Source organism: Stylophora pistillata, chromosome 1 (assembly GCF_964205215.1).
Source record: "Stylophora pistillata chromosome 1, jaStyPist1.2, whole genome shotgun sequence".
NCBI classification, from domain to species: domain Eukaryota; kingdom Metazoa; phylum Cnidaria; class Anthozoa; order Scleractinia; family Pocilloporidae; genus Stylophora; species Stylophora pistillata.
In genome coordinates this window covers 56357566-56382845 of record NC_142519.1, presented here as the reverse complement: position 1 = coordinate 56382845, position 25280 = coordinate 56357566, and the positions used below count along the sequence as shown (strand labels likewise).

General features: G+C 40.4%; 3 protein-coding genes and 1 pseudogene across 5 annotated transcripts; 1 reads left to right on the top strand and 3 right to left on the bottom strand.

Annotated features, from left to right (window-relative positions):
* Positions 1-189: 189 nt before the first annotated feature.
* On the top strand, positions 190-1888 carry LOC111331137 (uncharacterized; annotated as a pseudogene).
* Positions 1536-7159, bottom strand: LOC111331150 (ras-related and estrogen-regulated growth inhibitor). 2 transcript variants are annotated; one of them, XM_022936207.2, is made up of 6 exons: positions 6825-7157; positions 6187-6338; positions 5827-5982; positions 5152-5208; positions 2846-2919; positions 1536-2484 (listed from the first exon to the last, which is right to left on the bottom strand). In XM_022936207.2, the coding sequence occupies exons 3-6, from the start codon at positions 5912-5914 to the stop codon at positions 2056-2058; spliced, it is 648 nt and encodes a 215-aa protein (XP_022791942.1). In that variant the 5' UTR covers positions 5915-5982; positions 6187-6338; positions 6825-7157; the 3' UTR covers positions 1536-2055. The 2 variants fall into 2 exon arrangements, with proteins under 2 accessions (XP_022791942.1, XP_088580765.1); XM_088724639.1 differs by lacking the exon at positions 5152-5208 and having other exon boundaries at positions 6825-7159.
* Positions 7160-8092: 933 nt separating this feature from the next.
* LOC111331145 (proton-coupled folate transporter) lies at positions 8093-14207 on the bottom strand. Its single transcript, XM_022936202.2, has 7 exons — positions 13917-14207; positions 12207-12443; positions 11358-11673; positions 10565-11110; positions 10127-10210; positions 9090-9249; positions 8093-8732 (listed from the first exon to the last, which is right to left on the bottom strand). The coding sequence occupies exons 2-7, from the start codon at positions 12441-12443 to the stop codon at positions 8639-8641; spliced, it is 1437 nt and encodes a 478-aa protein (XP_022791937.2). The 5' UTR covers positions 13917-14207; the 3' UTR covers positions 8093-8638.
* Positions 14208-16294: 2087 nt separating this feature from the next.
* On the bottom strand, positions 16295-25013 carry LOC111331132 (proton-coupled folate transporter). Of its 2 annotated transcripts, XM_088724616.1 has the most exons (8): positions 24864-24995; positions 23007-23102; positions 21765-22018; positions 20732-21047; positions 19820-20362; positions 18977-19060; positions 18048-18207; positions 16295-17522 (listed from the first exon to the last, which is right to left on the bottom strand). In XM_088724616.1, exons 3-8 carry the CDS (start codon positions 21996-21998, stop codon positions 17306-17308), a joined length of 1554 nt encoding a protein of 517 aa, XP_088580742.1. In that variant the 5' UTR covers positions 21999-22018; positions 23007-23102; positions 24864-24995; the 3' UTR covers positions 16295-17305. The 2 variants fall into 2 exon arrangements, with proteins under 2 accessions (XP_088580742.1, XP_088580739.1); XM_088724613.1 differs by lacking the exon at positions 23007-23102 and having other exon boundaries at positions 24864-25013.
* Between the last annotated feature and the right edge of the window lie 267 nt (positions 25014-25280).

Genomic DNA, 25280 nt, shown 5'->3' with positions numbered 1-25280 from the left:
CGAATACCGAGAAAAAAAATTTGCAGATTATTTGTTACTTTCAATTGGGGGATTAGCTTATTATAGATGCTGGAAGAAACTTATCACTGACTGTAGCTGTTTAATACGATGCTTTTAAATGTTAATAAGTAGTTTCTCAGAGATCGACTTTGAAATAAAGGCTAGCGCTAAGAAGTCACGACGTTTCGACCTCTCTGAGGTCATTTTCAAGTGAGTAAGTTTTCCAAATCAGCATAAATATGTTGAAGCAAGTTGAAGACGATAAAATGTGGCGAACGCTAAAATATGTGAAAAAGTGTAAACAATATACAATGGAAGAGAATAAAAGAATCAAGGAATAAAATAATAAAATAATCGTAGCACGAATTGTTCTTAACTAATAGTTTGGCGCGAATTTGCCTGATCCGGAAGCAGCCTCAGAATTTCTGGAGACATGGAACAAGTTTCATCCCTCTATTGATTTCACAATGGAACTCCAAGTAAATGGTAGGCTTCCCTTTCTCAGAATGGATGTTATCAGGAATGGTTGCCGCCTAGACACCATGGTCTACAGAAAACCGACGGAAAAAGGGCTTTTGCTACACTATCACAGTCACGTTGACGCCAGATACAAACGGTCACTGCTGATCACCATGCTAAACCGTGCGTTTCATCTCTCGTCTACGTGGAAGTTTTTCCATGAGGAATGTCAACGCCTTAAAAAGATCTTCTCCCGACTGCGCTATCCTGACGACCTTGTGCAGTCAACCATTCGCAGATTCGTTGAATCAAAAGTGTCTGAGGATTCACATACCCGAATGGCTGATAAAAGAGAAGCCCCAGTCAGAATCGTGTTGCCCTACAAGGACCAGAAATCTGCAAATGTAGTACGAAAACAGTTGGCTGACCTCAATCAGAAGATCAACGTAGATATTAGCCCAGTTTATACAGTCAAGTAAAAAGATCAAGAATGAAATTACGGTCAGGGAAGACAAACCGCCTCTTGTGAGTCAACAATGCGTGGTGTATTCATTTCAGTGTGGCCTGTGCGATGCAGGCTCTGCCGGCTACACGTGCAGGCTATGTCGGCTACACGTGCAGGCTATGTCGGCTACACGTGCAGGCTATGTCGGCTACACGTGCAGGCTATGTCGGCTACACGTGCAGGCTATGTCGGCCACACGTGCAGGCTATGTCGGCTACACGTGCAGGCTCTGCCGGCTACACGTGCAGGCTATGTCGGCTACACGTGCAGGCTATGTCGGCTACACGTGCAGGCTATGTCGGCTACACGTGCAGGCTATGTCGGCCACACGTGTCGACACTTACACCAACGAATTGAAGAACACGAAGGATCGGCAATCGGACGCCACCTCAGAGAGCAGCTCGACATGGAGCCAGAAGACATCACACAGAGTTTTCGAATCTTAAAGAAGTGTCAGAACAAATTTGACTGTCTTGTTTTTGAAATGTTTTTTATCAAAGAACTGAAACCAACGCTAAACAAACAGTGCGATTCAGTTCGCGCCAAACTATTTTTTTAGAACAATTCGTGCTACGATTATTTTATTCTTTTATTCCTTGATTCTTTTATTCTCTTCCATTGTATATTGTTTACACTTTTTCACATATTTTAGCGTTCGCCACATCTTATCGTCTTCAACTTGCTTCAACATAATTTATGCTGATTTGGAAAACTTACTCACTTGAAAATGATCTCAGAGAGGTCGAAACGTCGTGACTTCTTAGCGCTAGCTTTTATTTCAAACTTTTAAATGTAAGAGAAGAAAATTCTCATGATATATCCATTGATTACATTTCTTGTAAATGTATGGTATCTTGATATCAGTGAAATGTATGTTATATTCAAGTCATGCGCACTGAATAAATTAATTTTCTGGAAAAGGTAGTAACTGCACCTTAACGTTTGCCTTTAAAACGCGCATTTTTGTCATGATACTATCACCTAACGACATACTTTATATACAACTACAAACTTTACAATTTAGCTGTTATGTATCAAACGCATTCATGTCAAAGGCGCCTGTGCACGTGGTCATCACCCAGTAGGTCTATCTAAAAGGTCAGGCCTCGTTTCCTGTAAAGTGACTTGGTTCGCACAAGGAGGCCCTCCCTAAGTTTCCTTAGCCCCAGTCCCCTTTTTTGCCGGTCTCGGTCGGTGTAACGCGACTGCAGATGCACTCTGATCGCATCTTGGAACAGGTTCAGTGTTTCTTCGTATCCTTCAGCACTGGAGATCTCGTGATAGGTTCCTCCGAGCTCATTGGCGAGTGTCCTTCCCTCAACTTCGGGAATCTTTCGGTATTCCGACAAGTCTCGTTTTGTCCCGACTACAATAATGCTGTACTGGCCGCTCGTCATCGTTGTCTTCAAATATTGACCGAGTCGTTCGACCTCTTTTAAAGAAGATCTGTCGGTGATGGAGAACAGCAACAAGAACATGTTTCCGAAGGGTGAGCACTGACTCAGTTTTTCTTCAGTATTCTGTAAATGCAAATATTATTAATATTTAACATTACTTTATCGATTATTATTATAAATGTAAGTAACTTTTTATGGTGCTGTTTTGCTTTTTACTGGTAGAATAGAACAGCTCACCAGAGGTGAGCACGAAGCGTGTGTTAAATGCGACTCCCACGCGAGACCCCGTTTTTGACAGAACCCTGGGAAAATGATCACTGAAAAATGTAAAGTACTCGTTTTTACGCCTGTTTTGAGAGCTCTTTTGTTTTTGTGGCTAACAAACCAGATAAAAGGATATTATAATTAAGCAACTAAGAGTACAGTAAACTCCATTTTTTCCCTTCCCCTTTTTTGTCATACACAAGTTAGATCAATATTTCACCTTGCCGGCTGTATCCATGATATCCAGTGCAATGAATTTCTCTTCCAGCTTAAAGTAATGTCTGTAGATTGATTCTAAGTATAAAAAAACCAGAGAAAAATCTTATTTTCCAATTTTGGTGGGAAGCTAGCCCGTCAAATCTCATTGGCATTTTGTCAAGACAGGCGAAGCTATGGGAGACGAGCCGTTTCAACAGTGGTGAAGCAATTTTGCGAAGGGGAAGATAAATTTTGCAATGAAGAAGGCGGTGATCGTCACGTTAGCTTGTTCAAAAAGCGCTAGATGACTGGAATGGTTTATCTCTCTTTAAGACAATTAGATACAAAATAATCAGTACAGCTATGACGATTAATTATAATACAATTTACATTTGTATTGCTAGAGAAGATCAAATAAAAAGCTGTAAAAATACCATCTTGTAAAATCCTTCATAGTAAAGTTGGAGCAGTTGTATTGAGTTACTGGAAAGCCGATTGCTATGCAATGGTGTTAAAAAAAAAAAAAGGGCTGGAAGAAGTCGATTCTGAAGACTGTTCAAATGAATGCCTCACGAGCCGAAATTAAACCGTATGTGGACACATCTTTGAATATAATGCGATAGTCCGAGAACTTATTGTGCGCTCCTGACCAGTTAGTGTTGATTGCCGGGGGGGAAGGATTTTGGGGGAACGGAGGGGGGTTCAGTCGTCGCCAACAGAGAATGAAGGGGACTATGAAAAAATTGACTGCCAATTAACTGTCAACGAGGGGGGTATCATAAGATTATTTGCCCCCCCCCCCCTTCATTCCTATCGTCAAAGCTGAAGTGAATCAACTCTTCAAGCTTCAGTGCATATTTATAATCACGGGCCAATCTCGTGTAAGTGTAATCCCAAGCCCAGTTGGAGTCATAATGATAGATAAAAACGTGATTGCGGTTAAAAATGTGCATGAAAACTTTAAAAGTTGAAACGGCAGGATTTTAAGCTTTTGCGTTTTATGCATATTTTATCCAGATTAACGTTTTTATTTGTCATTATACTATTTATACTTTGCTTCGTAATTGAATTACGTAACTCCAACCCTATACAGGAAAGAGGCAATTATCACGGAATAGCCCGCCTCCTAACCTGAGTGGGCTTTTCTCTCGCTGAGGCACCGGATGTTCTCAAAATCTTTTCACTGTTTGTCGCTTCGTTGTGTTTTCAATCCACAGCGCTGGATCCCTGGTATATATTTTTTATTTGGTTTTATGTTGTTTTTTTTTTTTTTTTTTTTTTCATCCCTGCTCCTCAATGAAGATTTGAAAGTTAACTTTTAATGAGCTAACATGCGACCATATTTTCTTTAAAAGCGAAAAGCCTACATACCAAACTAATCTAACGAATGGCTGCCAGTGGTCATATTTTTATCATGTGCTCACCCATTTTTTCGTGAGAATTTTTTCGATTGTAGCTGGCAAAAACCAGCGAAACGCTATTTACATCGGTCAACGCTATCTTCCCATGTAGGAATCATCTGTTCCAAGTTTGGGCTCATTCTTTGAAAACCAAACTCTTCACTGAGAGTAAATGGCATGCACTCATTATCAATCCAATCGAAGAGAATGAAACTGAAGTCTGTTTGCAGTGTCACAAGTCATTTGAGAGCGATATCTTTGCTCTTAACTTTTTAGGTCCTTGCAGTGGCTTAGAAAAAATATATTTTACGGAAAACGACCCCTAGTTACCTTTACAATGTTGTCGGTTTCATTCTTAACTTGTAAAGCTTCTCTTGTCCTGCTTCACTCAAATAACTAACTCTTCGTCCTGATTATAACTTCACGGGAATATATTCTGAAAAATCTTACATTGCGCATGAATTCTACAGATGTACTTTCAAAATGTTTTCTCTCTTTTTTCGCATTCTTGTGAGAATGATAGCAAAATTGGTAACCTTAAAGATAAAACGAATCGAGTTTTGTTACTTTGTGTCTTTTCAAACTGCTCAGAGGGAAAACCAGCTTTGAAAAACTGTAGTCTCCTAAGGCTAAATTTTAGTAATGCTTGATGTCTTGTGTTGACAAGTATCAGCATTCCTCAAGTTCTTCTGTTTAATTTTAGAAGCCAGAACAATTCAACAACACGATTAAAAAACAAAAGAAACCTTTTTGGCTGATAAATCCGTTTAAATACTAAACCAATAAGATATTTGTGGGCCGCTGTAGCAAGAGGCGCGCTAAGTCAGCTTAGTCCGGAAAGCCCTGAGCCCAGCTAATGTAATTTGACAGATGCAATTAACCCAATTAACTTCACAGACGCAGGTTGCATTTTAACACTGAAACTTACCAAGAGAGCTGTCGTATTCGCCGATGAAACGTTTGGTGAGCAGGCGAACCGTCATAGCTGCAAGAGAACGGGGAAAGATATCAAAAGATTTTGTCGCACAACACTGATGTTGTGCGACAAAATCTGCTGACAGCGTGCGCGACGAATCAAATTGTGCAATCGTACAGCGCCAGGCGCCTGTTTGCAAAACGATGTATTTGCTGAAATTGTTTAGATTCGCATGCTTACAAAAACAACGGAATCAATTATTGTTTATTTTTCGAGCGTATTAAAGCCCTTCTTAGCAGCCTCCACGTTACCTTGATTCTCGACAATCAATTCATGCTATTTATGGTCATTTCTGCATGTGTACTCAGAGACTTTTTACCAGAAAAGGATAGATATCTCCTAGTTCAACTTAACAAGGTTTTATCCCTTTCCAACCTCGATCTCGGAAGCCAGCCGCTGACTCCAAATGCATCGATTCACTTCTGTAGAAAGTAGAGTCCTTTACAGAGTTTGTCGAACGTACTGCCTTGTCTGGCAGTTGTGCAAAATTGCGTGAACCCGCCTTAAAAGAAGAATTTTTTTTAGAACTGAATTTCTAATAGAGTGCAGAGGTGAACTCGAGGCCTACCGTTTTGCCTTAAGATAGTGTGCTGAACAGTAACAACTTGTTCACAAGAACATTCTTACCGGATTTACCAACACCATCTTTGCCCATCACCACAGCATTGATTTTCTCCAAGCCGCTGGTAGGGGTTCCCATCTTTCTCTGTCCCATCTCTTTCTCCACCGTCCGTCAGAGGCAGATCTCGAGCTCTGTCGCCGTGCATAAATTACCTAATACAACTGATATAAATTGGGAAAATGGCAGTTCGGAAGAGTGCTTCTAAGCCGAAACGCTTTGAAAGTATTAGTAGTGTTTTTCGCATTGGACCTCGTATCAAACTGGAGATAATTTCGTCACCAAAACAGTTTAACAAGACGGGGAGTTAATGCGACAAGAGAGCTGCAAGATGCTGAAAAGAATCGCAATGATATTTTAATACTTACGGTTACAATAGTCTTCCAGAAACTTCTTCCTTAGTGTTTTTATGATCGTTCCTGCAGTGCCTTCACGGAGTGTTACTGCAACAGCATCGATATGTCTCTTAATGGCTCGGAGCTGGTGCTTCCCATACAAATATCGTTTTCTTCTAATGACCCTATTGTGTTGATGTGACGATCAAGACATGTTTGATGACGCATTTAGGTAATATCATTACGTTTACACATCACGTGTTCAAGCTTTGAGCTCTATTATTGGCTGAAAACCGGCCAGTGCATTCCAAACACTAGCATAATCATTAGGTAGTAAGTATATTTTGCAAGACGAGGATAACCTGTTGACAAATGATAGCACGTGTTATTTACCGAGTGTTTCGCATGTTTTGTTATGAAATGTTCAACTTGCAACAAAACTTTGCAAAAGCCGGAAAATGTTTGGTTTGCGCTGATCTTAGATCAGGCTGTTGCAACGTCTTTCCCTGCGTTCATATTTCAGGTATACAGAGCTTCATTCCCTTTTAAAATCTTTAATGTATCTAACAATGAAACGAACACACTTTCTCATATATGTTCAGCTTTTTTTAGAACCTTTTATGGAAATGCGGCTTCTTTCGATGAATTGCGCAATGCTTTAAGTAACATACCTTATCTAATTGTGTGACTTGCAACATACCCAAACTGATCCAGATGGGAAATCGACACTGCATAATAGTGCCGTCAGAAAAGATGGTTGGCCCCTTCCACACGTTTCCTTTGTTCATGTTTTCAATTGACACGTTGTATTTTTGAATCGCTATTGCCCTTCCACACGAAAACACAACAATTAATTCGACAAAAACGGCAGCATCCTTAATGGGAGCAGGCCTATTCAATGGCATCTTCTGCTAATTTGTAGACAGAGCCTCAAGTCCTTGTAGAATTCTCCATCCAGTCTTCTGGGATGACAATTTTGTTGAAAAAGTTGTTCCTTCACGAACTTACGTGTCCTGGTCGAACTCAAGATTGGCTAGGTCTTGTTTGTCGACCTCTAGGATTTAATCGTTTGATGTCCTAACCCTAACCCGACACCGGTAAGGAAATAAGTCTGATTGTGTTGCGTCGTCTCTTGCATACATATAATCGCCTTACACATTTAATATCACAAACTGCATTTGAAAACATGCCATGATGCTTGCAATTGCAAGAAGCTCAGGTAGCGGTGAATGAATGCCACAATACGTCTATCCGCCATATGCACGTTACTTCCGTCCTATCTCGTGCGCAGGCTAGATTGAGTCACACACCGTCGCATTATCGTTTTCCAAAAACCTCCCTTTCATTTGCCCTCACGAGTACAGCAAAACAGTGTTTTTATAAATCCCCAGTCTGCAGAACGTTTTTGAAAAGATACGTTCTCGGTGACCTTTTTCACTGGATAGATGTGAGTCAAAGGCCAGACCGGAGTTAAAACTCTACATTTTCAAGCAAAAACAGACACTTGTTAACGGTGCCAATAATGTTAATCTTTGATTTGTTTTTTATTGTTATTATTTTGTTCCAACCACCCTGAAAAAGCTAAAAACAGGCCGAAAATGGATCGAAGCTGTGCGCATGAGATTTTCACTGAGCTTTCCTAACAACAAGTGATAGACTCATTAATGCTCGTGTACATGTATAAAGACAATCAAAAGCCACGAATCCAATGATATTTTGACAAGTGGAAGGACCTCAACTGATGACTTAATATGTATATGCTCGTACATGAATGATTATATTAAAGGCAAGCAAAGGCCACGAATCCAACGATATTTTGTCAAGTGGAAGGACTTCAACTGATGAGTAAATATGTCTATGCTCGTACATGAATGACTAAATTGAAGACAATTAAAAGCCACGGAACCAATGACGTTTTAACAAGTGGAAGGGCTATAACTGATGATTAATAAATGTATTTATTTATAATTGACACTGTACATTGTGCAGTATGTCTAATCCTACTGTCGATAACAAAGTTTAAAATTTTAGAACGAATGTATAAAGCACAAGCTCGTACGTATGATACTATTATTATTATTTTTTTTTTATCAAACTGCCAAACCTAAATTGTGTATTTTTTTAAAAGTGAAAAATTCGTGCATTTTATTAATAGGAAACCATTCATTATTTATGGCCTGAGGGGGAAGATTTGTGGGGGGGTGGGAGGATTTGAAGGGGAAAGAATTTGGGGGAGTGGGAGGATTTGAAGGGGAAAGGATTTGGGGGGTGGGAGGATTTGGAGGGTGGGTTACATGGTTTTCAGGAGGAAGAGGGTCAACAGAGTATAAAGGAGGGGCTTTAAAAAACGAGAGGGGGTGATAAAAGTATTACAGAGCCTTATGGGAAGATCAGGTAAAATTTCATCGTGACACAACCAAAATTCTCATGATACATGGAAATAATGACTACGGCGTTTTCATTTTTTTTCAGGCGATAATTTGGGCTACTCCCGAGATGCATGTTGGGCCTGTTTCAACTCTAACTCGTCATCCTCCTTCAACTTCTCATCGTCTTCAATAGGTGGCAGTTCTATGAAGCTGGGTGACAAAAATACAATCAGTAAGTGTTGAGTACTTTCACATTCCATTGTTACCCTTTTGTCGCCGCGCCCACGCGGCTTTTCGTTTGGAAGAGGACAGAAAGTCTTTCCAGTAAAGAGTTTAAGCGTGTTTTTATGCCGTCCACGCGCTAAGATAATATCACGTGTAAACGGAACAGTTATGGCTAACATCAGTCTCATTAATTAAGTTTTGTTTGTGCAGTAAAAGGAACATCGGAGTAAACTTAAAGAACACAGGTACAGAGATACTTCAGTGGGAATATAACTAGAAAAGCCATGTGGTTTGACGTGGCATTGTGAATTGGTAGGAGAGGTAGTCGGCAAACACACTTACCTCACGAGGACAAAGGGAATTATGATCAACGCTGCACAGATAAGGAAGACCAGACCTTGAAACGTCAAAGCAAGTGTTGCCTGGTAAACTGTATTGAAGAGCACGGCGCCTATAAGCTGCATCAGTGCGATGACCATTTCATAAGCAGAAAACATAGCACCTGAAACATGAATGGAGCAGGGAGAAATTGGTGAGGGTCGAGAAGCTTGCTCGTTAAACTTTCTGCTTTAGAGTACGCAGACCTCTTTTATTAGGGTATCCCAAAAAAGGTAGAGCAAAGGGAGGGCCACCTTAACTGGTCATAATTCCCTTTTTTACAGACTAAAACTTCTTTTGTCATCTATTGCGGCAAATTGAGTTCCTTCTACTGCGTAGTACAGCGACTTTTGGGTGTAATAATACTAAGCCTGGCAAAAACGGAGGGAAAAGGGACAATACTATACATATATGCTAAACTTATTTTGTTTTCCCTTCCATAATTCTCTGTTCATATTAATTCTTTGTGGTAAAGCCTTAAGAAAAGGTTTCCGTCTGCCTTTCCTTTAAAATAGTTTAGGGGAGCACAGGGAAAAAAAAAAACCTGCACAAAATCGGCGTTTTCATGATTTTGTTAAGTTTAAGACGGACTGCTTTATTGAGCTTGCTTTAACGTAGTTATCATTGTCGAGATTTTGTGCTAGAATTGTTTCAATTCTTTAGCTAATTTCTTCTGCAGTCCGTCAAATCGCTACACGCTGATTTATTCATTTTATTGAATGCCAATCAGGGTACCAATTGAGGACCCACCGAGCCCCTCTACTTTGACTCCACTCGGACCACTTTTGTCATTGCATTTGTATCTCAGAAGTATGCAGTAAACCTTTAACAAATGATCTCAGTATATGACCTGGGTAGCTCGCTAACACCGATTATTCTCTGAAGCTCACACTTGGTAGACAACTAACTGAGGAGCGTATCCTCCATGAACAGCTTCAGAATTAGAATTTCTACCATGCTCCTAACAAATGCTTGAAATCGTTGTTGATTGTTTTCTGTACCTTGCTCTTCATCTGACACAATCCGCGACATTGCTCCCACCAAAACTGGATCAGCGACACCGTAGAAGACGCCGACCACGACCGCTGGAAGAAGCAAAGAGAAAAATTTGTGAAGTACTTAGTTACTGATAATGCAAGAATGAGTGGCCCCCTTTTCTCCATTTTAAGGATCGGTCATTGTTTATCGTCTGGGGAGGGGGGGGGTACTAGTGTGGTTGTGTCACAAATAAATTACCTCACTCATTTTCCCATGAGGTTCTTTAATATTCTAATGATACTAGAAGTCTCAATAGCCCCCCCTTTAAACTCTGTTAAAGGCGACTGATCCCCCCTTAATACGTTCCCCCTGAAACCCTACGATTCCCCCCCCTCCAAAATCCTCTAACAACTCCCCTCCCCTCCCCAGGTGATAAAGGATGACTGATCCCTAACACTTACCAACAAACACCATCCAAGTGCGATCGGAGAATGCCAACATAACCAAAGCAAGAATCACGGATACCAAACTGGTGCGGACGACACTCAACTCTTTGAAGCAGCGTTCTAAGCAGTGAATGCCAACTACGCTTCCAACACCATGCACAAACCCTTCGAATGCAAAGTAATACCCAACCAGGTGTGGACCCCAACAAAGGGGGCTCCTCAGGACGAACAGTCCTTTTACACCAGCAATTCCTAGGGTTGATAGGAAAATCACGCCTTCGCAAACCATCAGCAAGAGAAAATTCTTTCGTCCAGCCTTTCTCTGCTTTCGGAAAACATTGATAAAACACTTTATATTTTCAATGCTGAAAAATCCAACCATTTTTCCGTTGTTCTTTCCTCGGGGAATTTCCCGCACGAAAAATAGGGCCCAGACCCCAGAGAGAACATAGCAGGCTAACATGAACCAAGCAGAAGGAATGAATCCCACATTTTGAATCCAAAGACCGCTGGTCAGTTGACTGATGACTCCAGCGAGGAATACGTGCATGTACAGCACCGCTGGAATATCAGGAAAGTAAAGCAAAGCAGTTATCTTGCACGATGTAGCGACACGTCAAGCTCGCCTGATAAGCAAGTATTAGTGATTAACTAGCGTATATTCGCAATGAGTTCTCATATTAGCTCTGCGCAATAATCCTTCACTTTGATTGGCTGTTGTAATCCCTTTGGTTTGGGTTTACGATACACAATCTAAAAGCTCTTTAACGGTATGTCAACGTGACGATCAATTACTCATTATACTCACCAATTCGAAAAGCTCTTTCTTCTTTGCTGGAAACGTCTGCTAAGTATGCCGTTGCTCCAACGAATAAAACTGTCGCAAATCCCGACAGCCCGTTGAAGGCCGCGCCCGCAATCAAAATGTAGACTGACCAGTTAAAATACATTACCAACAGGGTAATGACCATCTCCAGACAAGCTCCCAATATGGCAACAAGCAAAGCAGGTTTTCTTCTGCCGCCATTATCTGTCCACGGGCCCCATAGGGGCGCCACAACAAGGGAAAGCAAGGTGAGGGTAAGATTGTACGTCATGCCGAGCTGGGAAGCCAGAGTTTGCACCTGAAATGAAACAAGGGATATGTTGAGCATATGTTTCGCGAGATTGCTCGCGGGCACCCTGTTATATTTTGGAAAGTATCTGGTATTTTCAGTATCATGAGATATCGAGCGAGGCCGCTCTCCCTGTGGAATGGTTGTCCTTTGTAGGTTCCAAGCCACTTGCCCCATCCTTACCATACATCTCTTTTTAAAGGGTTCCCATTCATACCCCTGAGAGCAGACAGGAGTTAGAGAATTAGGTGAGAATCAGGCGTCTTTACTTACAGCACAACGCGATGATGTAATTCAGCATTAAAACCGGGATGAATTCAAAGAAAGAATGAATTCCTGGGGTATTGCTTTTTTCTTATCATATTACAGGCTCTAAATCGGGGTGTTGTTTTTTTCTTATCATATTACAGGTTACTAAATCATAAAACAATGAGAAAATTAGTTTCATCAGTCATGCTAGTCATACTGCAACGACAATACGTCATTACATCACTGTGAGAGGACAGCTACGTGATTAAAAATAACGTGAATGAGTGAGTGACCTCATTTTCCAGTTCTCTCAATGTTGAATTTTGCCCCAGGTCATCTCCTCCGCAGCCGTTTCCGTCATCGCTTTGGCTGAGGTTCTGATACGGAAATCCTTTCTCATCACTAATTCGCTCGTACACGTAAATTGTCAGGATTGGTAAGTTCATAAGAAATCCGTAGAAGTAGAAAAATATTACGAGTTCCACCGTAAAATATTTCTTGAGAAACTGGATGACGATGGATAAAGACATCTGAAAGAATGATGCAGGATATGAGTTGAAAGTTCGACCATTAGTATGGTCACATGCGTGTGATCGCTAATGTCAGTCGCTAGCTAAAATCCCAAAAGCCCACACAGTAGTACAGGTATAAAGGAGGTGCTAGGAAAACTATCGACTTTGGTGGGATGGAGTCTTATCCTTGTTGAATAGGATCGCAGCTCTGAATTGAGAAAAAAAATTGTATTGCGACCTATGATGTTTACACTTTTCATCGGCTGAAAACTCTTTCTCTATCTAAGCACACGTAACCAAACATTCTTCTGTAAAAAAGGCATGTCCCTTGCCTTTGTCAATGACCCACGCTCGTGACAAACGAATACCAGTTTTTAGTTAATTCAATCTACGATTTTACACAGTCAGGATACTTTTGACAATTCTGATCCCAGTAGTATGCAGAATGCTTGTCATATGAACTTTTGGTATGGCCGAGCTCACTTCGAGTTCTCGTTAGTCTCCTTCGCAGCCGTCTTTCGGAATGTCACAAGGGAAGCGTTGCGTGACATCCCGAAAGACGGCTTCGAAGGAGACTAAGTTCTCGTTGGCTCAGTTGTAGAGCATCGGAGCACCGATGCTTTGATTTTTTTCTTCGTGTCACGCTTACGAAAATACAGATAACAATTTTATTTAGCTCCACTTACATTTCCAGTTCTCACAAGCACTTGCACACTACAACTCCTAAACTGGAACGAATTATTCAGTATTGTAATGATTTCTGGTGACGTCACAAAAGGTCACACAGCCTTCCGTCTGGGAATATCAGTTTTGGTGAAAACTGCTCGCAAAACAGGATGTGACATTAGGTAAATACAAGCGTGTCTTTGAGCAGAAGGCGTTTTGAGATATCGCTATTTGCAAAGATACTACTGTCCCATTAGTTTATTTCGATATCTTTTCTATTCAACCCGCTTTTTCTACGAGGCAAAGAATAGTCCTCGAACTTTGAATTTGTTAGAGAGCGACCACAAGGGACTCTCGATTACGAGCTTACACAGAAACCTGACCATTCCAATGCACTGTGGTTTTACTTGCTTAGATTCTGAGCACAGGGCGAACCGAAAATAGTTGCAATCATTGCTCCCTTCCTGTGATTTACATGTTTACTTTTGCTTGAGTGACCCCTGATAAAAGAAATAGCTCTGTTTGACATTTCAAGGAGCCAACCTAATCCTCCGTGACATGCATATGTTAATTGTGAATTACAAAATTAGCTTGTTTTGCTATAAACCATCTATACAGCTGTCACCTAAGCAGCATCTCATCGCTTTTACAATACAAATCATGCATTGCAAATGAATGGAAAATGACGTGGAAACGCTAATCCTCGTTTGACTCTAGCTCTGCGAATATCTCTCCGGTCATATCCGATATTCAGCGTCGCGCTTTGCACTGGTAAATTTTATCCATGAAAAGAACATTTGGGAAAAGAAATGACGAACAGGTTACCTTGTCAGAGCACAACTGGATAGTTAGATCACTGGGTTGTGTCAGTTGCAGCTGCTGTATTTGTTGGCATTCACTCCAGTTACGGCGGACAACTTCAGCTTTGCCGGTGACGTCAAGACCATCACTGTGTTTGTTTACTTAGGTATATCCCTACCCCTGTGGAGAAGAATGTTGGACTGCCGTCCTTTAGAAGACTTAGAGCAGTCCAATATATCTAACCCAGTTGGTTCTGAACGATGATATTTCAGTTAAGTGCGCTAAAGGTTTTGTTTCCCCTTCAGATTTTCAAGTGAGAGAGGAAATAGCAGTCTCCTTCTGAGTCGATGTTAATCTAATTAAGACTTGCAGTATCTCCCGTGGGGAGGAGGGAAACTTGAATGACTAATGTTAACCATTCAAGTTTCCCTCCTCCCCACGGGAGATACGTTGTGTGACAAGAAGGAAAAAAATGACTAAAGGATTACGCGTAGTATATCTTATGCCTTTGCTTTAAGGTCTTTGTGGTCAGACAACGACAGAGTGTTCGAAAAGTCTCAAATTTGTATCGCGAGAGAATTGGCGTTGAGCGAAATTGACCACCAGGCATTACAGGATCCATATAGTTGTTTTTAACCTCATTAAGGAGTTTAAAAAGTTTGAAGTTTACACAATGGATTCTGGTAAACATGACTCAAGATAACTGCTATTCCTCCTTTGGCCCTCGTCATCACCCCGAGGCAAGTTTTGCCGTCGCGCAATTTTTGTGGCTACTGCCTCCTATAGGAGGTTAAAAAAAATAAAAATAAAAAATACTTGATGTATGTATACATACATACATTCATACATACTTTATTTAACGTGGCTAACACTTAGCTATCAGGGCCGTAGCCAGACTTCAGAATAAGATGAGGCAAGTTTTGAGCACCGAAGGCGCAAGTTGCTAGGGGGGTCTGGGGGCATGCCCCCCCCACCCCCAAGAAAATTTTGAAATCTAGAGGTTCAGAAGAACTTTTTTAAGCATTTTCCGTGGCATTTTTCTTCAGAAAAGTCAGTCTTGGACAAAATCAAGATGAGGCAATTGCCTCGTCTTGCCTCATGGTAGCTACGGCCCTGGCTATATAAAGCTACTTTACAGGTCAGTCACGAAAGAAAAGATAGATAAATAAACTTAGAAGCTATGTAAAAGTGTTTAAAATGATTTAGTATTATGGAACTGCCTAAATTTATAGAACTATTAACTTATAAAAGCAAGAATAAATTGCGTTAAGAGATTGCTTTGCCTTAAAAGTGTTTAAAATGATACAGTATATACAAACTACAATTATAAAAGTATAATGCTTGTATACATAATTATGTTATCAAAATGAGTGAGTGACGGTTGCAATACAATGCTGAACTTCACTCGCGTGATTTTGACCCGATATCACTTATTGTTTACTTCAGAGTATCTGCATAGTTCGACATTCGCGCTGGAGATTCAGTTTTTCGGCGCAGCGTAAACTTAAGACAGAAGTGCCTTTGAAGCAAGTCATTTTGTGCCTAAACAACCCAAAATGACATATTTTTTAGTTCTTGCGTAACACTACAGAAACGCGAAAAACGATTCTCGCCCAGTTAAATGGAATAATGAACAGAGGAAAGGCAGAATTGCAGAATATTTCTAAACGCTGAATTCGGGGTTGTGTAAAACAAGTCTCACAAAAGTGGAAATTTAAACAAGAAAATTTTTTATAATGAAAAAGCAAAGTTTCAGAAGCAAAGCTTTATCATTATTGGAGCCTAGAAAATAGGAATGAGAACCGTAAGGCTTTCGAGTTAGCCCCCTTAAATTGTTGTATATTACTACTGTAATCATAATGACTATTGTTAGTACGATAATTTGTTACTTTTTCATTATTAGCTGAATGTCAGTTTATTATTATATTCTTGAATCATCTTTCTCTTGTGAAACAGGGTACTCATAAATATTTGGGATGCGACAAGTTCTGTTTTGCACTTACATGAATATAATCTTCTCAGCGTCATTACACAGCCTCTTGTTCTTTTCAACACAATAAGAATTGTCTTGTATCAATACCCACGTACAGTCTTAGACTGCCTCTTGTTTTGCACGTGAATTCAACTCCTCTGCAACACTACCTTCCAGCGTTATTATACAACCTCAAGTTCTTTTCAATGCTATGAAAATGTGCTATATCAGTAGCCACATGCAGTCTTTGTCAAATTTTTTTAAATTCATTTCGTGACACTAAAGGAGACGATAAACAACTCACAATCATCTCACGATGGCGCTTGATCAAAGAAAAAATGTTTCCTTGCAGAAATATCATTGCTTAGCTTTACGAGGGCAGGGGTAGGCAACCTTTCGAAATGATGCGGCGTAAATCTGAAACAAGTGCTTGGTGTAACAGTTATATCTTTATTACTCAAAAAGGATAACAAGCTAAAAAAGGGAATTTTACAAGGTATGGAGAACGTCGGACTTTGTCCTACTTTAACTTTCGATTTGCTTTGACGATGTCTTCGTCCTCTCATATTTCTGACATTGTATAAAAATTCTACTTGGCTAAGGGTATCGTGTCGCGTAGACGTTGGGTGCATGCATTACTCAGGTTATGTAAATACTGTGGATGTGTAGAATTCTAGAAGGCTAATACGATAGATAAGGCCTCAATGGGGTTAACCGCCAGCCATAAAACGGCCAAATTAAACCGTTAGCCCTAAGAGCTATCACCTCTTTGAGAGCTTCGATACATACTCGATACAACCATTTTCCGGAAATCCCCACCACATATTTCACTCGTCTGGATAACGTATATCCCGTTCACACCAGCAAACATGTTAAGCTAAAATGGATTTTTTAACTGAATGAAAATCAGAAACAGAGACTTGAAAACTGAACTTTCTATTTGATTCAAGTAGTCAATAACTTGTCTTTTCAATATGCTACACTGAAGTCGACAAACATCGGTTTAAGCAGCTGCTATAAAGAAAACAAATATGAACCGTGTTTAACAAAACAGCTTTAAAATACGTTTAAGCTTTGATGTGAATGATGTACAAGTCTTGCGCTCCTATTTCAATCAATCTCAGTAGCATCTGGCCGTTACATTTCAAACCACTAATCAGAGAAGTATCAATTAAGCAAAAACGTGACTAATTATTATCAATGACCTTACCTAAACTATATTGTTTTGTATTAAAAGACATAAGGCTCTGGATGTTATTACACATTAAAAAAAAAAAAAATTGATCTATTTTTTTAACCGTCCTCTTGACTGTGTCTGTCTGTCTGTATGTCTGTCTGTGGGTCTGCCTGTCTGTCTGTCTGTCTGTCTGTCTGTCTGTCTGTCTGTTCGGCTGTCAGCCTGCTTTCTGCTTTGTTATCTCAACATTTCCGGTGGATATTCCTAGTCCTCTATTGGCTTTGCAAGCTCTATTTTGTCTGGGTCAAACACGTCGGCTTCTGCTGATGTGTCATTTTCATTTTCATGTTCTGAGTCTTTCACTTTTCCGTTTTCCTCGAGCAACTTCTCGTCTTGTTTATTACCATTTTCTTCATCATCCTTCAATGTCATCTCTACTCCTGTTTCTCGCCGTTCATCGGTCGGTGGTACTTGTACGCACCTGCAAAACAAGTTAGTAAACAAGTTAGTAAACAAGTTAGTAAACAAGTTAGTAAACAACTTATTGTTTTTCTTGAATAACCTGAGGCACACCGGCGGATTGACTCATTGGTGGATTCTGGATCAAATAGTTTCGATGAACCCACAACGAAGTGGTCGTGTTGTGTTCCTGACTAAGGCAGTCTATTCACTCTCATAGCACCTTTCTCTGATCAGCTGGAGTAGAAATGGGCGATTGACAACTCACGGGAAAACATGAATAAAATTATGTGGAATAAAATGAAAAAACCCTTGATCACTTCATGTATGAGGGTTAAGCTATACAGTTTTAGTAAAGAATGGATAGATAGATAACAACATACGCGGACACTTGTTGATAGTTTTTGGAAAGGTTTTCGAGTTTTGAGACCCTGCATTCTATCTTCTTTCGGGGCCCCAAATGACTTATCATCTTCCGTTAACCGCATACATTAGCTTCAATTTACTAAATGAACTGTCTTGCGACTACAACGAAACGTTTACTTACCTGAGGATACAAAAAGGAATTAGCTTTATGGCGGCGCACAGAAGGAACACGAAACCACCGAATGTGAGGTGGAGAGTGCGTTCGTACACGCTGTAAAATAACGTCGCACCCAGGAATTGGCAGAGGCTACTAATAATGCCAATAGCACAAAACAAGGAACCTAGAACAAGGAAATAAACAGACCTGTAAGGAAGTTTTTTGACACTTTTTCTTACAGTTTTTTTGCCTTTCTGAGTGGCATGGTTTACTGGCTTCTGTTTTGCCATCCAAACCGTCTTTCTTTAAATCTCCTCTTAACTTGTCTATTGTTTGTCTGCCTGCCTGTCTGTCTGTCTGTCTGTCCCTCTGTAAGCCCTCTGTAAGCCCGGCGTCTGTTAGTCCTCTTTAGTCTGTCTGTTTGTCTGTCTATCTATCTATTTGTTTGTCTAGCTGTCTGTCCATCTGTCTATCTATCTGTCTGTTTATTTGTCTGCTCGTCTGTCTCTCCATCTGTACATCTGTCTGATTTTCAGTCTGTCTGTGTATCTTTTGGCTGTCTGTTTGTCTGTCCATCTGTCTGTCTCTCTATCTCTCATCAGATGTCTGGCTGTCCGTCTATCTGTCTGTTTATCTATCGTTTTGTCTGTGTTTCTATCTGTCTGCCTATCTGTCTGCCAGTCTGTCTGTCTTTCTATTTGTCTGTATCTCTTTCTATCTGCCTATCTGTCTGTCTTTCTGTCTGTCTATCTATCTGTCTGTTTATTTATCTGAGCGTCTGTTTTTACGTCTCTCCTGTTTGTGCTTGTGTCTGTTTGTAGGTCCGTCTGTCCGTTTTTTTTTTTTCCTATGGTTAATCATTACGCCCTGGTCTGTGATTATCGCAAAAGCAGTGAGGCATGGCCGGTTCGTATTTCTCTTGGTTTCATTTGTTTTTTTGCAGTCGTACATACCTTGCTCATCGTTACCAACTATCCTTGACAAAATACTTATGATAATTGGGCCAACAGATGAGTTAAAGAATCCCAATATTGGTGCTGAAAGATAAGAGAAGTTTAAAACCTTACAACGTGTATTTCGAGTGTTGCTGTACTACTACTCTTAATAAGTCCACTAATGTATTTTTTTTTTCAACTCCAATAGAAAGGGAGAGAGAGGGGGGGAGAGAGAAAGAGAGAGATAGAGAATACAGGAAAGGATTATAGCGTCATTGAACGACTTCTCCCTCGCAGCAATAGGCCTTATGGTTATTATAAACATCAGGATATCCAATTTCTACCCCAACCCTCGCTTGAGACTGTGAATTTTAACGAGAAAGCATTCATAAAATTTGTGATCAATAGCATATGCACGTGAAAAGAATAGGCGGCAAATGTGCTGCAAACCAGGCTTGTGGATGATTTTTAGGAAATGAGGTAACCTCGACGTATATTGAAGGGCTACTAAGCTTTGAAGAGTGACAATTCTCGGCATACTCTCAGCTTTTTACTGAATACAGCCCATCAGTCAGTTTTCGAGGAAACCCATCAGTCAGCTTATCTAGGCTTTAGTAGCACGAAGTAACAAGGAATACGCCTACTATCTCTAGATGAGACGGGAATTCATTACAAGGCTATACTTCCACCCAACAAATGGTGCAGTTTATTCCTCGAAGGAAAGAGGCACTGTGTGGGCAAGGTGCCCTGCCCGTAAATATAACACAGTGACCTGCCGGGCCTTGGACCCAGATCTTTCGACCCGGACTCTAACGCGCTGACTAATTGGCTACCACCTCTCCCTTCACTCATTATACTCACCAACAAAAACCAACCAGGTGCGAGTTGCGAACGCTAGGAGCACCATTTCACCAATCTGACTGACAATCGATATTTCACAAGCATTTAACTCGCTGAAAAACTTCCCAAGCAACTTGACACCAACGGCTCCTCCCACTCCACTGAGGAACATTCCGTATGCCAAAAAGTACCCAACGAGTTTGGGACTAAAGCAGAGGGGGCTTCTCATGACGAAAAGACTAGTTACGCCTTCAAGGCCCAATGTTGTTAGGTAGATGATAGCGCTTACGACAACGAGTAGAAGCAAACTTTTCCTTCCGACTTCCCTTTCCTTTCTAAGGACGTTGACGAGAACCTTTAAGCTCTTGATATCGAAGAAATTGTGTTTCTCGTGGGTGGCTTTCTCGTGGCTTTCCGGAACTAAGAAGATGACCCAGAGACCAGATATTAAATAACATCCCAGGATGATCCACGTAGGTATGATGAATCCGAATCTATGGATCCAGAAACCACTGGTCAACTGGCTCACGACACCTCCCATGAAGAAAAGCGTCTGCATAATGGCTGCAAAATAAGAATACAAAGTAAAATACATCATAGAATTTATTGTAGAGAGTACATACGACTACAACCCAAACCAAACACCTCAACTTGTGGGCGTCTTTCGTGTCGGCTTTAAGTTTAGAGATCGGAAGCCATATGAAGCTGCTTACTTTCAGTTATAGTAAATGTTATGATGATCCCTTCACCACTAAGGGACCCGCCTGTAGGATGTCATGTTTTCCCCGGGATCTGCAGGGATCTGCTACGCGAGATATAACCATTCAATAGGTGAGAAGTTTTCAATGCTAGATTCGTGCCGGGACCGGTAGGGGGAAAAATGTGGTAAGTCCTTTCAACCTGCCTAGTATCAGTCGTGTAAATTTTCATTACCAAGCCGAAAAGCAATTTCGTTCTTTTCAGTGGTATCAGCGATATATGCCATTACTGCTAACGAGATGGTCGTTAGATGACCAGAGAATCCAGCTAGCGCTGAGCCGATAAACGTCACGTACAGCGGCCATTCAAAATACATGACCATGAGCCAGACCGTAATGGCAAGAAATGCACCAATCACAGGAGCGAGGAGCGCGGGTTTCCTCCGGCGAGATTTGTCAGTCCAGGGACCCCAAAATGGTGCTACGATGAGCGAAGGAATGGCCCAGAAGACAATGTTTCCTGTGTCGATTTTAGTTGCCAGACTTTGTACCTGAAAAATTGTATATTCTACTGAGAATTAATTATTGATTTAGGATATTTTATTTTTGCACTTTTCCCCTATGGAACATCTAATGCTTTTGAAGCTACGCAGGGTACAAAACAGCTCGATTAGTAGACTAGAAAGTCCCATTATGACTAAGGGACATGGTCCCCCCATAGGGCTTTGTGGTATTTCAAGGATCCCAACCCCTACTTGGTAGTGAATTTTTAATAGTCACTCCTTTACTCTCTGTTTGGTGACGACTGATCCCCGCTCCATTCCTCCTGAAAACCATGCAATTCACCCCCTTCCCCCTTTCCCTCCCCCCCCCCTTTCTCAGGCAATTAACAACGGCTTATTCCTTACTGCTCACAACTTCAATATTTTAAGTAGATCTCAAAATTTTGCATCATTAACCAATAGTAAGGTCAAGATGGCTGAAGGATGATGGCCTATCTTACGCGATCGCAGCGTCAGCCATGCATATAAGGAAATATGACAATACAATATTACATTTCATATCCATAGAGATAGCTGCTGGCTTAGACGTAGAAGCAACTCGTCAAGTCACACTATTTTTGACCAACATGTTTCAATACATGAATTTTAGTGAATAAACGTCATATCGGTAAAGGACGCCTGGCACGATTAAGGGATTGAGAACGTCAAAGCGAAGGACGTCGCACCCTAGCATTCAATTATTGAAAGTAAATGATGACATCTCACCTCATTTTCTAGATCCCTCAAAGTATTGTTTGCACCAGCAAAATGTTCTTGACATCCCAGGCCTTCTTTTTCCAACAGCAACTGTTCGTAGGGGAAACCCTTCAACTGGCTGATGACGCTGTACACATACTGTCTAAAAATCGGCATGCTCATCGTCAGACCGTAGCCGTAGAAAAATATCAAGGGCTCCACTGTGAGGTAGCGTCTCCATGTTGGAAGCTTTTTTCGTAACATCTTGACAAAACGTCAATCTCCTAAAGGACATCATAACTCATTAGTTAAGTCATATGTGGATAAAATAGTGCTGTGACATACATGGTCACAGATTATAGTGCGTCCCACTGACTTTGCGTGCCTTCGTCGAAATCATTCTAATTCTGTTGTGATCTTGGGCAAGATTACGTCAATTTATAAGTAAGCTTCGAGAAAATCGGCCTCATAAAAAGAGGTTTTATTCCTTATTTATTTACTTTTATACTTTTGCTGTTTGGGATGAATCTAATTTGACATTTCGCCCATCAATCCTTTAATTTTAAGTTTTGAAGTTGTCGTTGTTTTAAATAGTGGTAAGCCACGATTACATGCTCATCTCGTCTGCTAGAGTTGTAAAGACTTTGGTTAGAGCCAAAGATTCTTGTTATTTAGCTTGCTGGCTTGTGGTTATCTTTTCCGGTTGGGGTCCTTTATTTTAAATGATCTTCGTGCTCTTGTAATTTATTTTTTCGGGCTTGTATTGAAAGTTGCTGTTATAGCCAGAGTGTTGAAATGTATTTTAGCCCTTTACCCTCCAAGATTTGACTGTCAATTCTCCCCTCTAGCTGCTACACATTTCGTTGTAAATTATATAGTTATGAGAATTTGTTGTTAGATCAGCATAACAACAATTACTTGAGTAAAGTGGTTTGGGTATTCTCCACATTACCTCTTTGCAGGATAATGTATGGATATGACAGAGAGAAGTTTCATGTTAGTCACTTCTGGGAGTTCAAGGTTTAATTAAGGAGAAAATGATTGAAAGATATGTATGTGTAATCAAATGGCGACGAGTGAAATTACGAAATAATTTCACCTGCGTTTTGTCAAAATTCTGATAATTTCCCGAGCCTTTAGGCGGTTCACAACCGTAATTGTTTTTACTGGTTTACTCTATGGAAAACCGAGACATGAAGAAGATATAGTTTTCGTTTAAAGCATACATAATTGTTAAAGTTGGTAATTTTCTGAGTTTCTTCAAAAAAATACCTTTCGAATTCTTCGTGCCTGTTAATTTTCGGCCGCTTCTTTTAATTTCTAACTTCTCCAAGGGTCACCGTCTTAAATCTCGACGCCATCGTGGCTCTGATCGAGATACAAGAGATGTTACCATGGCAATTTTGTAATTTCACATGTGAAATTAAAAATTAATGCTGAAATTTCGCGCCAAAATTAAGGAGTAGTTTGTCAGCTATGATATTAAGCAAATAATTGACACTCAATCAATAATCAAATGGCAACAAACAATCGTATTAAAGAACTGAAATAATTATTTCTACGGATCTACTGGGTATAATTCGCTGATTCAAACGATAAAGTACTCTCCCTTTAAAAAAAAAGTTTTCTCTTAGTTTTCATGATGCGCCGATTACAACTTTCATGACATTTCTGCAAGGTAGAGCTTTGATTTTTTACGCCCCAGCTTGAAATTTATCGTGAGACGTTTATCGTCTTCTGTAGCACTCTGAAACAACCAATAAGTTGAATCGGGTTAATTAGGAAACAGTTTGATGGCTGCTAACTCCGACGGGTACATTCGAAGCATTGAACAACGGAAGATCTTCCGAAACAAACAAAAGCCAAGAGCGAGAATGTCGGGTAAAATTCAGTAACTTTGTGGTGGGCTAAGAAGATGTTGGTATTCTATTGTTACACTCACTCAACAGGACAATTTAGTGGCTTCGCCTCCATAGAGGGATAATTACTGTATCACCTGATAAATGGAGTCAATACGAGAAGACTAAGGAGACGTTGGAATTCTATTGTTACGCCCACTCAACAGGACAACATAATGATTTCGCCTCCATAGTGGAATAATAACTGTATCACCTGATAAATGGAGTCACAATACATCTTAATAACCTATTTCTTGGTCCGTAATGTCAATTACGAATCTCTTTTTTTCCGACCCCATTTATGGCCCAAGTGCAAAGTGATCGGACGATTTTATTAGGGAGGACAGCATTGCTAGCAACACAGAGAGTGGTGGAACACTCAGCAGTTAGGTCTAGAAATGGTTTACAAACTCCTTAACAATCATGGATTTCGTGAATAATAACTAAAGTAATTTTTATGCGAACAGTAGTTGTAAACATTTGCATGCAACATCATTCGCTTATGAGCAAAATTATCTCCTGAGTCAAAAACTAAGACTTTGAAAGAGCTTTGTAAAAAGCTTTGTAAAAGCCCTCTTTGTGATTAAAACATTTGCGGATTGCGAGGCTTTTGCTTCTGAACGGTGTTCCGCTCGAAGAAATTTCGCAAAGCTTAAAGCAACCGAACGCTATAAAAGTACCCTGAACTGTCCCTCATTACAAACGCGGTGAAAAAGTTATGCCATTATACAGATCTCATTCCGCATTCCTATACTTCCGTATATGCCAAACCTCAAAGTCTCGTAAACAAAATCACGGCAAAAATGTTCGATTTGCAGTCGCTCTGATTTACAGTGACCAAGATTTTACACGTATCACAAACATTGAGGTCATTGTAGGCAGTGCCGAAGGTTACGTAAGTCCTAAAACGTCTACACAACGTGAAAACATTCTTAGAAGAAACTGGGGGATGCTGTTAGCTGTAGATATCTGCCTGACAGACTTACAGCACATGAGTCTTACAGTTAATAAGATCACGGCGGAACTGACTAATCATTCATACGAACGGGACTAAAAACATTCGACTGACAACGTCTATTCAGGGCTTGACTCTGTTGATGACTTCCGCACAGGGTTGTCGAAACGACCACCAACGACAACAGTCCTTCTAAGGATTGCACTCACCCGGACGACCGCACTACACTTTCACATGAAACCATTTACTGTATTGTGTTCGATGTTTCTCACTTACCTTATAATTTCGTGGGAACCTTACTTCTTTCTTGAATCAGCTCAGATTGTTTTATCGTACGTGATTCACCGCAGGATCAGTAACTGAGATTTGTTATTGTTACGCATCATTTATTTGGTCCATTGTCCTAGGTCTGTATTCAAATTAATTTATTCAGTGGATGGAGCTAAGATATGATTGATTTCTTACCAGGATGATTTATATTTGTTTCCACTCCTATTCCCTTTATACCCTAACATCCATATGCATATTCTCCATACTATTCCCTATTGTAATTCCTATAGTTCTGAAAAGGAGAGTTAGTTAAACAATCAAGAACGTATTTAGTTAGTGATCAATTTCTTTATTCTCGTGACCTTATAAATGTGTGATTCAGGAGTGATGTTGTCAGGAGCAATTAAATGCTAGTCGCTTTTG